This window comes from Gymnogyps californianus, chromosome 12 (assembly GCF_018139145.2).
Source record: "Gymnogyps californianus isolate 813 chromosome 12, ASM1813914v2, whole genome shotgun sequence".
Classification (NCBI taxonomy): domain Eukaryota; kingdom Metazoa; phylum Chordata; class Aves; order Accipitriformes; family Cathartidae; genus Gymnogyps; species Gymnogyps californianus.
Genome location: NC_059482.1, coordinates 5,395,391 through 5,413,310, shown reverse-complemented (window position 1 = coordinate 5,413,310; position 17,920 = coordinate 5,395,391). Strand labels below are relative to the sequence as shown.

Genomic DNA, 17,920 nt, shown 5'->3' with positions numbered 1-17,920 from the left:
CATTATGATTCTATGTTTTAGCCTGTGATGGGAGAGTGGCTTGTTGGTACCCTCCAAGATCCACCACAGGTTTTTAGCCTGGATCCCAAGAAGGGAGGTTTGTGCCATTACGCTGCCTGTGTCTACGTATCTTTTTGTCCCCAACCCCTTTACTTTTAAAACTGTTGGCAAGTTTCAACCAAATTTGACAAAAGGGGTAGAATTCCCCAAAAATACTACATTCCAGTGAGTTTTGTGAGGAATAGGCAGTACGGAAGGGAACTCGTGTAGTTCATGAGCTCCCATGGTAATCTTCTATTAGATGCCAGCAAATCCGTAGGAAAGAGCAGTGTTATGAGTACCTTAATCCCAGGAAAGATCAGTTTAGCCCTTGGATCTTGTTAATCTTGGGGTGATCCGTGCATGGGGTGTGAGGCCAGAGGAGACCCATCTTCATAATTTCTGCAGCTCACAAAATGACTTGTTGCTCATTACAGCACTGCCGAGAGCGCCCGCGGTCCATGGTTGTGATAGAAGTGTTCACACCGTGGTACAGAGGATTCTCAAACACAACATGGTGAGTTACGGGAACTTGGTCAGTTTGGAGAAGTTTTGCTGTGATACCTTTTGTAATTAGGAGCTGCTCTGTTGCCTGTAATGAACAAAGCACTGTGATATCAAAATCTAACCCCCCAAAACTGTGAATGCTGCATGTAATCATGTGTTGCTTTATAAATGCAGAACTAATAAGCATTCAGTGGGACTTTCAAAAGCATCTAAGCAAAGCCATGATTTGAGGAACGTTTCTTTTCGCAGCAGTGCCAGCATATGCAGCTCCAGCTGGCTCTTGGCTCCTTATTTACTCCCCGCATGTCATCCTTGTAGTTATAATGGTTTAAAATCAATTAAATAACAAAATCAGAATAGGGACTTTGTTGATTTTGAGCTAAGGCCCTCAACATTTTTTCTTTAAGACACCCCCATCTCTCTGGATTTTAATTTTTCTTTAGACTTATGTCCAATGAGTTCTTACCTAAGTTTCCTGAATTTCCGTATGCTTTTCTGCTATTCTTCTTCCTCCTTGTTCCAGGAATCGTGTACTCTGTCATTTTATGATTGTTCTCTCCTGGGCTTTCTCTGTTCTCATTGCCGATCAATTCCTTGCTAGTAATTGAAATAAATGAAGGAGACTGCCCTGCCAGCTTTGCTCTCTCCACCCTGTCTACCAGACTTTCCTCCCCTAACTCTGAAGATATTCTTACATGATCTGTATTACTTTCCTAAGAGAGGTCTGGGTGTTTACCAGCCCTCCATCCTTTGTGGCATATTAAGTTTCCTGCCATGGTTTTTAGGTCACATCAAGAAATTTTACTTCACAATGCTGTGGCAAAGAGTAACAAATAAATAAAATATTTAAGGCAGTTGACTTGGCTGTGATCTCAAGGATGGGTCTCATACCCCTGTAACTACACAATCAACTTCTTTTTACTAACTGATATAATTTTAGAGACCATCTGCTGTCCTGCTGGGTATAGCATGAACCCAGTAGAAAACAGTTCACATTTCTTATTTTTACAACAGTATTATTATTTAACTCCTTGAGTTTACAGAACTAGGTAAAAAGCCCAAGATGGCAAAAAGGTCGTATTCCTGGCTCTGTGCCTGCACTCTGCAGACATGTAAACATTTTTTAATATTCTGTAGTGTTCAATGAAATATTCTGTAAATGTTATTCTTGGATTCTGGACTGATTTTTTTAAAGCATCCAGAGCTCTTGAGGGGTCTCAAATAAAATCTAAATGCATAGTGTAATGCTTGTATTTGGTTAGCTTCAGAGAATTGGGTATATTTACCGTACTTAACATTTGCAGATTGAAAATCAACATGTCTGTACCGCAGTGTGTAGTCAGAGGATTTACGGTGTCATATATTAATTGGAGTGGATTTGGGCACTTTACTGCTCTCCAGGGACTTCTGTACTGAATAGTCTTTTAGAGAATGTGTGTGTGTGTGCATGTAAATAAAGTTATCCTTTAGGGGGACAGTGTTTTTGGCAGTAGACTTCATAACCTTAGGAGGCCCCATGCAATTCAGTGAGCTTAGAGCAGGAGACCTAGCTGTCTGTTCCCACCTTGGCTGCTAATTTGCTCTGTGGTCTTTGATAAGTTCACGACAGGTTTTGTGCCACAGTTTCCCACCTATAAAATGGGGAAAGAGTGCTTCATTTATCTATCATTTTGAAATCTCAAAAGAACAAGGATAGCTTTTTGTCTTGCTGATACTACCGGTTACATGCAGGACTGGAGGCTATTGTATGCTGAGTTGTTTGGGGAGTGCGCAGCAACCTCTCAGTACCTTTGGATTTCAGCTGTTGGTAGGCTCAGCCCAAATGTTTGTATGTAAGCACTACTGGGTTTTTTTTGTGGGGAGCAAACAATATTGATAGTGTGTATTGTTCTGTACCTGGTAGGGTGACAGGGCATCATCTTATATTTAGAGAGATATTTTATTTTAGAGCAGTTGGCAATAACATCCTCTTTATGATCTCTTGGACTTTCTTTCTAACTTCAGTAAGGACACCTACATGGGTTGAAAAAATTCATAAACAAATTGCAACTGCAAAAGCTATCTTGCAAGGAGTGTTCATGAAATTAAATGGCACCAAATGATATACGAAGCACACACGGTCTCATGCCCTTGAACCAAGTGTATTTGCACCTGCCAGAAGGAGTTGCTAGAAGTTTAATGATTTTAATTGTAATACCAACTGTGGAATCGCCCACAGTCCCGTTGCTGGGTGAAGTTACCAGGTAGCCATTCAGGACTAGCAAAGAGTGACACTTAGACTTGAAGGAGACATTGGTCTGCCTAGGCTTGTATTCAAATTTTTGGTAATTTTCTCTAGCTGTAAAACCTATGAGATGTTAATATAGGTTGTGCTATAGAAGTGCCTGAAACCAAAATAAGTAACAGAAGGTTTCAGTGCTTTGGGAGCATATCTTCCCTTTTACAGACCACCAGTTTGTTACTACTTGGAGCATTTCTTTAAAATTTCGGTTGCCATTTATTTTTTCAGGATGACTCTTCTTCCACAGCCAGCCGCTTGAGGGATAACTGAGAGGGCTTGTTTGTCCTCAGTGGGCCTTGTTCACTGCTTGCAAATTTAGCTTTGTAGTTCTGTAACACCTGTGTAATAAGGTTACACCTGTGTAAATGTGAAGAAATGTGCTGTGGCATAACACGCACCAGACAGCAGATTTTACTCCTTTCACATCTAAAAATAGCAGGTGATGTGAGGAGATGCAGGATTTCAGTTAGCAGGTGCCTTTCCGACTGCAGGATTTGAAGAAAGTGACTGTTGAGCTCACCTGTGGAATTCACATTGTAGCTGGAGTAAAATCCCTGGAGAAAGAACGGATCTCTGGTTTTATAGTTGATCACTTATTGATCACATGTCAAAAAGATTTTCTCTAAAACCAGAATAGATATGATGTCAAATATGGAAGTAAAAAATTATTTTTGAGTTGCATTTCTAAAAAACTGCAGTTATGAGTGGAAGCAAAAATGCAAAACAACAAAAAATGCATTTCAAAATAAAGGTATAAAATTAAGTGTACAAGAGAAATGTAAGTGCAGATAGGATTTTTTTTTCCCATTAAAAACATCTTGTTTCAAGGTGGGTATGGGGGAAAGGAGAATTGGAAAGCATGTCATTATTAGTGGGAAGAATGTTACTTTAGCATGCAGTGATACTGTGCCCTTGAAGCTGTCAGCATAACAAAGTCAATTCGGTTGTGTTTGTGTTGATTTCTTTTGAAAACCCACAGTTTCGATGTACGTTGCAGGCATGTTTCACCATCTTCACTGAGTCTCTCCTTTTTGGACAGGATTTTGGGAAGTGCCCTCGGTTGCGGCTGTTTACTCAGGAGTATATTCTGGCTTTGAATGAGCTGAATGCTGGAATGGAGGTGGTGAAGAAGTTTATTCATAGGTTAGTTACATTTAATTTATGGCGTATTTCCAGTCCTGTGTACATGCTTCGCTGTGTTACTTCTCCCAGCCCTGCTCATCTCTTTACTGGCTGTTAAGAGTAGCTGGTGCTTTTTAGTACTGGCAAACAGCAAATAAATTAGAAGAGTCCATGAGGCAATGTTGCAGAAGTCTCTTTTTTTTAAAAAAAAACCCTAATTCTCAAATATGACTGGGGTTTTCTGCCTAGTTACACACTAGAAGCAAATGGACTTTGCTGTGTGTACATTCTTTTTATACATTTAGACTCAGAGCCTCTACAGAGAGATTCCCATTAACTTTGGACCACATAGGGCTCGGTCATGTGTGAGATTTTGGGGGAACTGTAGAGATACCACATCAAACTGAGGACGCAGCTTAGCCTTGTTCATAAATAGGGCCATTGGGTAGGGATTTACAGGGTTAAAATAACTCTCTGTTATGGCCCTTCTGAAGATTCCCCAAGGCTGTCTATCCAGTTCTGGCACCCCATTCTGTCTGACTGTTTTTGCCCACAGAAATCCTCCCTGCAATGATGTCATCTTGGTTTTTGTTTTTCAGCATGCATGGTCCAACTGGACAATGCCCCCATCCCAGGGTCCTGCCAAATCTTGTAGCTGTCTGCTTAGCAGCCATTTATTCGTGTTACGAGGAATTTATCAACAGGTCAGTATGAATTCCTAGCTGACCGCATGTTACTCATTTCCAAACCCATGGCAACCATAAACAAGATCGGTGCGAGCATGGGTGTGGGTATGTGAGAGCGTGTCTTCATTCTCACTCTGCTCATTGATAGTGTTTCATGTGGGAGTTCCAGTCAATCCCATGCATGTTTTTGTAGATATGTGATTATATTTGTTACATTCCGTGTGCTTGAAAACGTGAAAGATGCTGAGCCTTCATTCACTTGTACTCACTGTGGCATGTTTTGAGGCAGTGAGTGTGGCAATCTGTTATTGCACCTCTTTGGCTCCCATGCTTGAAAATGGGGGCCGTGCTGGTGATGCAAGGAGCTTGGCAGTTCCAAGTCAGAAGTACTGCAAGCTGCAGTAACTTCCAGGATGAAGCTCAACAGCCAGCTGCATGCTGGTCTTGGCTGCTGTTGAGATATTCCTCTAAGGCAGACCACAGCCATAACCAGCCTTTTTAGGCCAGCAGAAGATGAGAGTGCTCCACAAGAGTCTCTGGGAATTAAGCACTACCCAGAGCAGTGTCGGTTTTGCTCCCTTTCTGGCACATGAAGCGCGTGTTACACCTAAAGCAAAGGGAAGGGTGAGATCTTGAAGAAGGGCTTGTGTGTAAATCCCTGTGTATCTACAGCTTTGAACCTGAGCTGGTTTCACAACGCTGTCTCCATTATTGTGGAAAATTTGATTCCTGACTTACCGCAAAATAGATGCCGCAGTTCTTGACACACGAGCCAGTTTCCAGTAGACACTGAGGATTCCCCTGCTATGTTCCTGTTTTTTATGCCTATCTGACTTTCCTCATGGTAGAGCACAGACAGGGGCTGCTTAGTGTCCAACAAAAATTCCAGACGTGAGGGCTGCAGACAAATGTCTGGGCATGTACTGTAGCCAGATACATACTTGGGCATGGATTCTGTTACAGCTTTGCACAACTTGGATGAGAAAGTTCACCTTTACACTAAACTGGCATGTCAATTAGAGTAGTGAAAAGCTCGAATCTTTGTAGAATAGGGGCTGCAGAACAGTCCTATTGGAGCCTTTTAATGTTTTTAATTGATTTCAGTAATCCAGTTACACAGAAGAAAGCAATCCGGTGGGCTGGGGTGAAATGCAGTGGGAAATTGCAAAAGATCTTGACTTCTCAGTGTTGCACTCTCTCTCCTGCTCTCTGCTGTTATGTCTGTCTATTGAAATTATTTGTTTATTTTTAAAATTCAGTCGAGACAATTCACCAAGCCTGAAGGAAATTCGGAATGGCTGCCAGCAGCAGTGTGACCGAAAGCCTAATCTCCCCCTCCGTCTTCTTCACACAAGTCCTGACCTGGTCTCTCAAGAGGCCACCTTGACTGAATCCCGTCTCAAACCAGTTATTGTCACTTCAAATGAGATCCACGTGGAAGTGGAGCGCAACAACACAGCTAATCAGAAGATGACAGCCAACGTTGGCAATGACAGCGAGCCCAACCTGATTGACTGCTTGATGGTCAGTCCTACCTGCAGCACCATGAGCATTGAGCTGAGTGCCCAGGCAGACAGGATCCTTGGCTGTTATGTTGAAATACTCAAGATGCTGTGAGTAACTATTTTAAACAGCTTTTCGAACAATATTATCTTAACAACGGGGGGCTTTTCCCACAGGCCTGTCGTCTTCAACATCTGTAGCCAGCAAGCACATTGTTATAAATCTAACTCCAGTTCTAGAGAGTCCAGCCTTTGAAAGAGACATCTGGCACTGCCAATATGTTCTAAAAATAGCATTAGGAAGATGAAAATGGAAAGCTTATTTGTACAGTGAGCCTCAGGCGTATTACAGAAGACGGGATATTGTTGCCAGTGGTTTCTGTTTTGTTCTTGCCCACCAAAAAAAAAAATAATCCATTTGTCTCCTCCAGGGCTCTTGGGATTGCCCGAGACAGAGCTAGAAAAGACAGGTCTGTGCTAGGCTCAGTGCCTGTGCTGTGATAGGTAGCGCTGCTCCCCTCGCTTCAGCAGGAGTTGGATGAGCTCAGTGTCTTCCGCTTAGGTCTTCTCCCTTCACAAGTTTGTAGCAGTTTTCTGACTTGTTCAGATTTACTTGTATTAGAGTGGAGCTTCTATTTGTCGACCAGTTGCTTTGGTACAGCGGACCTGTATTAGTGAACGAATGCTCAAATAGCCTTTACAAAATGATGGATCCGTGGTTTCCTGGGAGGCAAATCCTCTGAATATCTTCAAGAGGAATATAAAATAAAAAGTTCTTCAGGAAAAGCTTGTTTTTCTCCTGGATAAATAAATGAAAAGGAGTAACGCAAAAGGTGGACTGCAGAATGGAAGCTTGTAATAGAAGTGCAGTAAAACAACCCAAACCAACTTTGTTGACTTTGACAGCCAGCTCTGCTACTGAGTTGCAGTATGTCTTTGGGCAAACTGTTATATTTCTACAGTAATTATTTTTAAACAATGTGAGGCTTAGTGAAGTAGTAGTTGAGTTTTTTAGAATACAAGACACGGTGGGTGAAATTTGGACTCTGCTGTAAACCATGAGCATGTGGCTACACTGAAGTCAAATGCAAATCTGGGTGTACGCTCTCGAGGAATTAAATGAAGTCCAACTGCCGTGATGGAGGATTTTGTGAAAGTTTTGTCCCACATTTTTATTTTTTTCAAAATGCATAGTACCAATTTTCAACATAATTCTTTCACTCACTGCAGAGCTGGCTTGCAAATACATACATAAGCATACACTCAGAACTGGAGACAGGACAGGTGAATCCAAGATACTGTTCCCATTAGATTCTTGAGCACGAAGTTGCTGAAGGCTGATTTTATTTTTTTCCCCACTGGCCTAGCCTCTTCTGCCTTTAAAAATGTTTGCATTAAAAAAGCACAGCATCTGACTTTGCTTCATCTGGTGGCTTCTAAGTCTTCACGCACCCAGATGCTACATTAAACACATCGTGTATTTATTCCCGTCCCCTTGACTCTAGATGTTTTCCATAAACACTATGTACTCTGTCAGTCCTGATGCTGGCTTGGATGCTGACTCACTAAGCATTGATGGTTTTGGTTTCCTCATGCAGCTGACACACACTTATAAACAAATTCACGAATGGGCATGTTCTTCCTCACAGTCTCTCCACGTTTTAAATATTTGATATGCCAGGTCTCAATTCCCATATAATTTCCTACACAAAGAACTCTTATTTCACTCTATACCTTAAAATAATGCATTTTTTGATGTGTTTGCCATCTTTTTAAAAATCAAGCTCTTCAATAGCAACAGTGAAAATGGGAGTCTGTTATTATTATCACACAGGTTGTAGGTGTGGAACAGCTTTGTGCCCTTTTTCAGCTTGTGCAGTGGTAATTCTGAAGGGTGAAACCCACAGGATGTGTATAGTGAAGGACCAGCAATACTACAAAATTGGTGCAACTCTCCTCAGGTTGCCTTGTCAGAGTCCACACCCTGCTTGAGAAATCACAACCTATGAGAATATAGGACAGTTTCTAAGGCAAAGCCATGGCTGGTATATATTGTCGCTCCACTGATTTGGGTTCCCTTCCATTCCTATTTATCCCTTGATTTTTTTTTCGGACCTGAAAGCATTAATACAGAAATGAGTTCTGCTCCTGATTCTGCCACTGGCTTACTAGGAGGCTTTAGATAAGTTGCTTCTTTTTGTGCCTCAGTTTCCTTATCTGTAAAATATGGGTAAAGATTTTGAATGTTGTTTTTTAAACTCTGAAACCAGTGATGGAAAAGCATTGTAGAAGGGCTAGTAGTTATTAACAAAAGTGCAAGATAATGCTGTTGTGATGCTGATTCCTTACATGCTCAAACTCTTCTTGAACAAAGGCTTTCTGATGAACTAAATACTATTACTGTACTTTGAAAAAATGAGAATATGAAGAAAGAGAGTTGAAGAACATGCCAGTAGGAAGAAAACATTAATTATAAAACAACTGCTATCCAGGAGCTGAGCTCTCAGCGGGCAGTCACTAAAATAATGTTCTTATTAATAACAGTGGTAAGCCAAACATAAATAAGTTGCTTAGCATTAAATTTAATTGTTCTTTTAGGTGTCTGACTCAATATCATCATCAAAACAAGAGTCACCAACAATGATATCTTTTTTACATAATTAACTTAGGGCAGCAGGGAGTAATTTATTTAGGCAGATTTTAATTATTGAAAGTCTAGCAAATAAGAATTCTTAACAGTATCTTCAGCAGAGGACATTTTATTGTTCACCTAACTCCTACACAATGCTTACTTTTTTTAGGGAAAAAAGAACTTCTAATATTGATAAAAATGTAACAGCAATTATTTAATAATCACTGTAATACCTCACTTTTTGCACAGAAAGCTAAATGTGCAGATGAGAAGGTTCATCTGTGTGGCTGTTATCATAGCACCAAGAATGTCTTTGACCCTTTTTCTAATGTAATTGAGTAACAGAACACAACTATTTCATACTAAAGGAAAACAGAAAATCATGATTTTAAAGATGTTGGCAGATGACCCGAAGTCTGGGCAGGTTTTAAAGAAGACATAGTCTCTAGCGGAACATGATATTTTTGTCTTGCACTCAAAAGTGGATCAAACTTCTGTGTCAATATTCTCTAACGCATTCGGGACTCTGATAGCGTTATTGATGCTAGTCAGTGCCTTCTGAATGCTACAAGTCTTAAACTGGTGCGTAGAAAATGCACTAAATTAATTGAAATCTTTCTGTTCATCATATTAAATTATAGGTTCTGAGAGCTGCTTAGAGTTGTCCAGTTCCTACTTGCATGTTAATGTTTCCATGCGTTAGTGAATTTCTTGTACAGCCAAACTTGCGCTTGAACAGCACAACTGCGGTTAGAGAAGTTTGCAGTAAAAGGGGCCATGTGTCCTGTTCTTTGGACTGGATAACTTCAAAGTCTGCATGTCACCTGAAGGACCCCACTGATTCCCCTGGCAACACCCAGCGTATGGGGGGAACGCTTAAACTGTGCCTGTAGTGAAATCAGGATCAACAAATAGCAAACTACACTGGCTGCAAGAATAGACACCTCTTAGGGAGGCTGTGGCTGCGATGATGTTGTATCGTAAGCTGTCACCCTTCATCTGTGTTATTTTTTTGTTTCCATGGCTGCCTGTAGTGGCAAGGGTCCTTCCAGATGTTGTATTGGTCCTTCCAAACACTTGTACCCCTCTCTGGGGCCTGTGTGACCAGGGTAGAGTCGGCTTCTTTGGGCAAACTTGCATTGCTGTTTCCTGATGCTACCATGCCAACTGTGAGCAGTGGAGGCCTTTTCTGTTCTCGGCAGCCAGGGCAGGACCTTTCTAGGGCCTTTCAATGGTGCTAAATTTTCTTCTTTGGAAGAAACAAACAAGCCCAGGTCAAAAGAAGGCTGAACGTGAAAAGACACCTCACTGTTTTGCAGATAGCAGGTTTGTACCTTATATGACAGAGGGGTCTGATGGGGCTTTTTCTCAGCCTGCCCTGGAGCCCTGAGCTAAACCTTGTGTCATACAATTCAGAGGATTTGGAGCCAGGGAAAGAAAGGATAAGGTACACGTCTGGGGGGCTTGGTCATATTATTATTACCTGATAACAGAGGAGTTACCTAAAAGATTTTTGATCTTGTCAAGCTGCTCAGTCTGGAGAAACAAGCTGCTTCCAAGCAGTTGCTCCTTGTCTCTTTATTATCCTCTAAAAACAGAGGACTCGGGGCTTGCAGTCTCTCGGTGATAAGACCGACAGCTTTCCAAATGCAAGCGCCCACTGGAGCTTCCCCTGCCTTCTCTGCATTCCCCAATAGGTCAGTGGCATGCTCTGAATATCCCAAGTGGATTCTCTTATGTCATGTTTATCAGGGTTGCCCTGGGCTGCTAGTATGTTTTGGATTGTTTGTGCTGCACATGACATATGGGCAGGTTTTCATTTTGGTGAAAGGTGATCCCGGGGAAGGAAAATGTATTATGTTGGCAGGCCAATAGCGACGATGGCCCAAAGGCAAAGTCACCGCAGTCAGGGATTATTTAATTGTTATGGTTGGCCAATGTTCTGGCCAATCCCCTCAAAAAGGTTTCTGGGTAAGTAAATCTGTGTACAGTAGCAGGTGACTGCTCTGACAGCCTTCACCCGCTTGGCACCCTGACCTCCAGCCTCGCACACGCTTCCCAGGAACACATAGATCGGGCTGCAGGTTGACTGCTGTGCTACTCCCCTAAAATTGCAAATCCTGCAAAAATCAGAGCCAGTGAGTACATCAGGGAGTCTTTCTCCCCCTCTGCTTTTATAAGGCCAAGCCTGGGATTTAAGCTGTGTGATGAGCGTGAGCGTTCAGCCCAGCGCCCTTTGAAGAGCTCCAAAGGGAGTTTGTCACAGGCACTCTCCCGAATTCTCCCTGTAGCTCTGTCCTCCCTCCTCCTGGCATGGCCTCTTTGTCTGGCTCATTGCGGTGTTTGTTAACTGCAGCCAGAGCTAATCTATCTCCCTTTCTTTCCCTGCTTCAAACACTTCTGTCTTGTGTTAGAGCTTTGAATGGACCAAAAAAAAAAAGAAAGAAAAAAGCAACTGTCTGAAATGAAAGAAGAGTGCAGATGAGATGAGCACAGACAGAAGAAAAATGTTTTTGAAAAGGGAATAGGTGGGAGGAGGAGAAACACTGTAGGCTTTTAATAAGTAGTTTAGTTTTATTCTTGTGCTATGTTTGTTTCATGTTTCCTAGCTCAGATTGAAGGGATTACAGGCTGTGTAGATTTTATGTTCAGGTCCCACTCACATGACCAAACTCTATATATTTCATAGGAGACGGTTTTCTTTCTTTCTTCTTTTTTCCTAGGAAAACAGGCTATGGTTTATTTTCACTGCCTTCTCACAGACCTGCTCTGCAAATGGATGCCATACGTAACTCCCAGCTTCAAGAAAAGTCAGAGAGTGATACTGTCCAATTCTGTCTGCAGTGTTTCACTCAGTCTTAGTCTATTACAAAGCAGCTTTTCTCTTCCTCTTGCAATTTGCTTTGAAGATCAGCCATGAAAAATTGATGACTTTCGGGTCTCTCCTGCTCAAAAAATCTGCTCTTGAAGTTGTTTGCATCTACTAATAAAAATGTGTCATTTTTAGGGTAAAAGCAGCTACTGGTTTAGTAGGAATTTCCAAAGGATATGTATATTAAAAAAAAAAAAAAAAAAGACTGCTCATTAGACTTCTCAGTTCTTTGAGGACCCAAGCACCGGCACTGATGTCCATGCATGAGCTCTCCAGGGCCAGCGTTCAGGCTGCACCCAGAGGTCGCTTGTGAGAAGTAGGGCCGTGGTGTGGAGGGCAAGTTGAGGCTTGGGCCCAGCAGTGATTCCAAGAGGACAGCACTGCAGGACTGACTGCTTCTGGGGATGTAAATGGTAACAGGAGGAGCACAAAACATCTTGAGTACATCTCTTGAGAGATGGATGTTTGAGTGGAAGTATGGTGCCAGCTCAAAGTCAGACTACTTCTTGTGGTCTGGACTATGTTCTCACACCTAACAAACGTAGTGAAACACAGGCTGTGTGGATCAGAGACCTCTGGCACTTCTCATGGCTGCAGCTATAGATATGTTGCATCATCTGTCTCCTACAGAGACCTGGTAGGTAAACAAGAGACTTTCAGATGAATCTGAACACAGGTCAGAGTTCTGTGTCGCTGATCCATTCAATTTGTCTGTAGGTCAGAAACAACAAATAGTCTTGTAGAGAGCCTTAATTAATCAAAGCTTTGTTAAAAGAACCCAGAGAGCTCATCTTAGAGGTGCTATGTCAGAGGTTTCCTTGACTGACTTCAGTTTATATGACAAGCCCCATCCTCAGGTGTTTCATGATATTCAATTTACACAGACAAAGTAGAAAAACAACCCCTTGTCATGAAGTCCTGCTTCATGTCTTGCTGTTCTGAGGCACTAAACAAAGTTGGTCATCTTCCTTATTTGTTTAGTGTCTAAGCAGGTAAGAGGTTTTTTGTCTCTGGAAAGAACCTTGTGAATGGGTGATCACAAAGTGCTCTATCTGTGATGATGGACTTGCGCTCGCTTTAGGTTAGTGTAACACCCCTTATCTCAGAGTTGCTCCTAATTTAGACCAGAGAACAGAATTTTTGATGGAGGAGAAAATTAGGCTCAATGGCTTCTAGCGTAACTGGCATGGGCATGAGGTTTCTTTTTTGGATTACTGTAGCTTCACATGTGCTATGCTTCGTGCCTCAAATGCTAAAGATAACAAGAGGAAAATAAACAAGTTGTATTTATTAGGGGACATTGCCAAGACTCTCAAACGTTATTTGTTTGGTGTTTTGAAGAGAACTAGCACTGAGATTTTTGCCTGGCCAGTGTCAGCTCAATTGCCAAACTGCCTGCCTTTAAGCCCCAGCCTTGTATCTAAGTGCTTTATGGTTGTTTAACAACTGCAGGTGGGGGAGGAGACATCTCTGCGAACTCAACGCAATATTGTGGTTCTTGGCCTCTTGGTAGAGGGATTTCAGGAAATGACTGGAAAGTACATGCTGGGATTATCTGGTAATGCACCCATGAAAAGGGCAGGACTACTTGCTGAAGTTGCTTACCAGAATTATAGGCATTTAGTTTTGTGCTAGGTTGCACCTGGCGTGGGAAAGAAAACTGGAATTTTTGCACAGCAGTATGGAAGAGGAGCTACTAACCCATCCCACAGTGCTTTTGTATGGCATTCATCTATTTTTTAATATGTTAAGCTACTATCAGATCATAGTTGTTCTTGTGGATTGGTTACTTGCATAAGATATTATATATTTTTGTAACCTGAACTTATACAACTCTTGGGCAAGTGATAACCGCCTCCCTGGTTGATTTTTACATCATGATTATCCCTTCAATTAAAATTTCTCTGCATGTTGCTTCTTAAGAATACCCTGCTCGTGCATATAAGTTTTCTTTGTGGCCATGAACATGCCTTTGTGGATTGTCCAACATCATGTGTATTATTAATTTATGGAAATGCCTGGTTTATGTGGTTCAAAAAATGGATGAGACTTTTGGAAATGCATCCATCTTCAATTTCTCTGGGCTAGAACCTTCTCTTTGCAAAAAATGCATTATTTTGGAATGCTTCCTCTGCATATGTTTTCTGTTTCTAATGCTATCAGTAGATACTGTCCATTTGAGAACATTACACTTCGTTCCTTCCTAAAGAAACACCATGCTTTTGTGCCAAGTTTGCAGTAAGCTGCAGCCAATAATCTGGCTTTTAAAACTGAAATCCAAAGGGTAACAGCAGTAAGAGGAGACAGTAGGCTCGTCTACATTGTCTTCTACAGACATCCCAAGATGTTTCACCCCATATGAGATTTACTACGTTTACTTCTGTGTGTAGTCATCGGCATTAATTGGAGTGAGAGTGGCCTAGCCGGCAGTGCTGGGATCTGGGCTTTGGCTGGTGGGTTCTGTGCCCCATTTTGGTGCTGACTTGCCAAATTCTCTTATCTTCCGTGTTCTTCACTTCATCCGTCTTACAATGATTGTACCCTTTGTGCAGTGCATTGGTACAGCAGTTAATTAGTGCTAACTAACCACTAAATGTTTGAGATCATTTGAAGGAGAGGGGTGGCAGTGTGCAAAGTCCCATTCCTACATGAGAAGCCATACCTGCTTCACCACGTGTGCTCGAGCAGCTGGCATTTTGCAGGTAGATTGAGACGATATGCTGCCAGATTAGTTTGCACTGACCAGTGCATGCTGTAAAGCAAAATGTTCTCTTTATCCTAGCTCACATGAGCATCCCCTTATGGATGACTCCTCGTAGAAGGACAGTTCTGTATATTGACAGCAGAGATGAAAACAAAATGCATCAGCTGGGAGCTGTGGTGCTAACACAACAGAGAGGAGACACTTCTTACTGGGTTCACTGGCCTGAGCTCTCTGCTGTGGTTATCCTCATTTGTCCTCTTTCACTTTTAATAATTTTGACAGTGCTTCCTTCTCTAGTCTCTCGCCTCTTAAGCTAAAGACTTTGTACTGTTTAAATTGACCCATTCCTTTGTGCCAAGGTCAAAAATGGATTTGGGGAGTATCTTTGTTTTTATAAATGGGTTTATGTCTTATAGCAAAAAAACCCAACAACAACAAAAAAATTCCAATTAAATGCAGAGCTGTAAATAGCAATGGCCTGGTAATTGCTGTACCAACTTAGATGAAAGTATTACTTAGTGATTAAATGGCATCAGGTTTCATAAACAGCAAATGTCTTTAAGTTGACATAAAGAAGGCCTCTCTGGAGGTCGTTGCAAATACCAGATTTATTGTGCCTCAGTGGAGAATGTGCTGAAAATGGAAAGGGAAATGTCACCGTAGATCTTTCGAGTGTCTCAGTAAAACAGAAGGGTGGTTGGTGCCTGCAGTAAAAAGCTTTTAACTCCTTGAACTAACTGTTGACAAACCGTATTTAGTACTTGGTAACCTATTAATAAAATGTTCGTTTTTCAGGTCAGACTATGATGACTGGAGACCAGCCCTGGCCAGCTTGCTTCAACCTATCCCATTTCCCAAGGAGTAAGTTTGCACTGTTTTAGTATTTACTGGGTTATTCTTGTTACTGTTGTTTTATGGTGAGATATAATGTCAAGTAAAAACTGATAGTAATAGGAGCTGTGTGCCTCTAGTATGATTTAGAATCTAGAGTTGATTTTGGCTGATGCAGAAGGACGTGAAGACTTCCCCATCTTCATCTTCCTTACCCATTTCTCTAAGATGATCCTGAAGAGAAGAATGGTTAACTAGAGACAGGAAAGGAAGGAAAGCTGGTGAGGAGAAGAGCAAAGTGAGAGATTTAGTGGAGGAGGATGCTTTACTGGCGCCACGGAGAGTGGTATCATTTGTATTTTGCATTAAATGAAGAAACTACCCTACGGATCAGCCAAGCTCCCTCGGAAACCTATTAATGAACAGTGGTGTTTATAAAATGCAGACCTCCACGGACAAACATTACAACCTATAATTGTACAATTTGCTAGCTTATCACATCCCCTAATGACCTGATGTCTTGAATCAGAGAGGTCTAATCTTCCGTGCCAGGTTACCTGGGCTACAGCAAGAGCTTGGAGATAGGCAACAGAGACATCATTTACCTAAGTCAAACGTGAGTCCTGGGGGAGGTGTAAACCATACCATGATGCAAGGCACTTCACAGAATGATCATTAATTGCTTTACTGATGTATGATGTTAATTAGTTGTGACCATACCTTAATTGCATTGCAATTAAAGAATTCACCTGGTTCTTGGAGGTAGCCAAAATTCTGTTTGTAATTATATAGCTATCTTGTAAGTCTTTTACTTACTTTCTTCTGACCCAAAGCTCCCACTGACGTCAGTCAGAGCCTTGTCTAAGACAGGACTCAGGAAGAGCTACAAGATTTGTTCCAAGTGATTTTTTTTCTCTTCATTTTTTTTGCCCTAGATTAATGAAGGAGACTTTACCTGATCTTTTTTGGAAAGATTATTCTTTTTGTCTTGTGTGCTGCAGTTGCTTAGAAAATCCTTTTATTAACTGGAAAGAATTGAAAAGTAGTTGTTTGGGTTTTTGGGTTTTTTTCTCCTCCTTCCCTTCTCCCAAATCCTCATACTCTTCTGTTTTCTGTTTTAAATTTCAGAGCTCTTGCACATGAGAAATTCACAAAGTAAGTTTGTGGGACTTTTGTTTTATTGAAGGGGGTAATTACTTAAAATACTGGTACTAGTCAGTAATAGCAATGATGCATTATTCAATATTGCGTCTCTAGTTTTTTTTTCTGTGAGAGGCTGTAAGCATGTTCTGTTAGCAATAAAAAGATGTAGTTTTCTTTGCAATTTACTGTAGCGGCAGGAGCCCAAGGACTAAAGACACTGGATGCTGATAGGATTTACAAACGAGTTTGTCACTGCACATCTCTGAAAGCTTTTCTAGGCTATTGTGAATAGACACTGTCCTTGGTAATCACTTTTAGACCTCATATTTCCTTCCTGTGGAAGCAGTTCAACTTGTTTCTGTCTGAAGTGCATGAATATGTATCGTTTAAAGTGTAATCCAAGAGAAGTGTAACACTTGAGTGAATACTGCAGCCAGCAACTGCTTATTCTTGTCCTTTTAACTTGTTTTTCAGGGAGCTGAAATATGTGATTCAGAGATTTGCAGAAGACCCAAGGCAAGAAGTGAGTTTATTGCCAGTTTACACAGAGTATTAATTGGAGGGATTGCAACTACACTTGTTCAGAAGATCTCTCCTTAAGTAGTTTGTTTCAAAACATGGTGTGGTTTTGCTGTGCTAAGATGTGTTATGACCTCCTTGTCTGGCATCAGTTGATGTCCTTGCTCTGCAGTAAACTGCAACCAGCAAGATTTTCCCACTCTGATGAATCTCTCAGAGCTTTTCATCTTCCATACAAAAAAAAGGAAGCAAAATCCATGGATCCATACAGCTTACAAAATAACAGGTTTTATGTAGCTGCATTTCAGTTACATTGTGTGCAAATGACCATAATTCTCATGAATTAGCAGGAGAAGCAGGGTAGGAGGTGTGTTACTGGAATGAGTGCGTAGCTGTAGCCTCATGGTGACTGACTGCTTCATAGCTGCACATGTAGCTTGTTCAACATCATCAGCTTTGGCTGAGTCAGAGGGAACCTTTCATCTGCATTAATTTTGGTGTTGGCATAAAGGGAAGAAAGCTGCCCCAAACTGTGGATGAGGAGGCTGTGTCGTCATCATCATTGCCCAGAACTCCTGGTTTTCATGGTTTTAGCCTTTGTGGGCAGTAGTCATCCTTGTCAGATAAGAGAAACCTTCTTATCTTAGAATGGCACCGGGATTTCATCTGTCACTAGTGTTACATGCGCAAAGGAAAGAGCATGGTCTTTACTTCCCCCACACACACCTCAAAAATTGAAATAGAACACCTGTCTCTTCAAGGGGGAAAAAAAAAGGAAAAAAGAAAAAGGGGAAAAAAAAGAAAAAGGAAAAAAAAAAGAAAAAGGAAAAAAAAAAGCTTAATTCTGACTCCTGTTAAACTGTGGGACTAGATATAGCAATCTCTACAGTGGGCCAAATTTAGACTAATGGTTGCTCACTGGTGCCAGTTCTTCTGTACAACTTCTGTCTTATGTATCCCTGTTGAATTTTCCTTGTGAACCTCCTTTACCCTGACTCCGGTCAAATTTTATTATAGCAGGAGTAATAAGAATTTTTAATGATTGGAATGAGCAAGCCATCAGCCACTGCATTTGGTATGCA

General features: G+C 41.4%; 1 protein-coding gene across 1 annotated transcript in view; it reads left to right on the top strand.

Annotated features, from left to right (window-relative positions):
• CMIP (c-Maf inducing protein) overlaps positions 1-17,920 on the top strand; it is a 136,183-nt gene that overhangs the window by 105,903 nt on the left and 12,360 nt on the right. Inside the window, 8 exon segments of the mRNA XM_050903946.1 lie at positions 477-525; positions 528-556; positions 3,867-3,970; positions 4,549-4,653; positions 5,895-6,248; positions 15,141-15,206; positions 16,305-16,331; positions 16,794-16,842. Coding sequence (XP_050759903.1) covers positions 477-525; positions 528-556; positions 3,867-3,970; positions 4,549-4,653; positions 5,895-6,248; positions 15,141-15,206; positions 16,305-16,331; positions 16,794-16,842 — 783 coding nt within the window.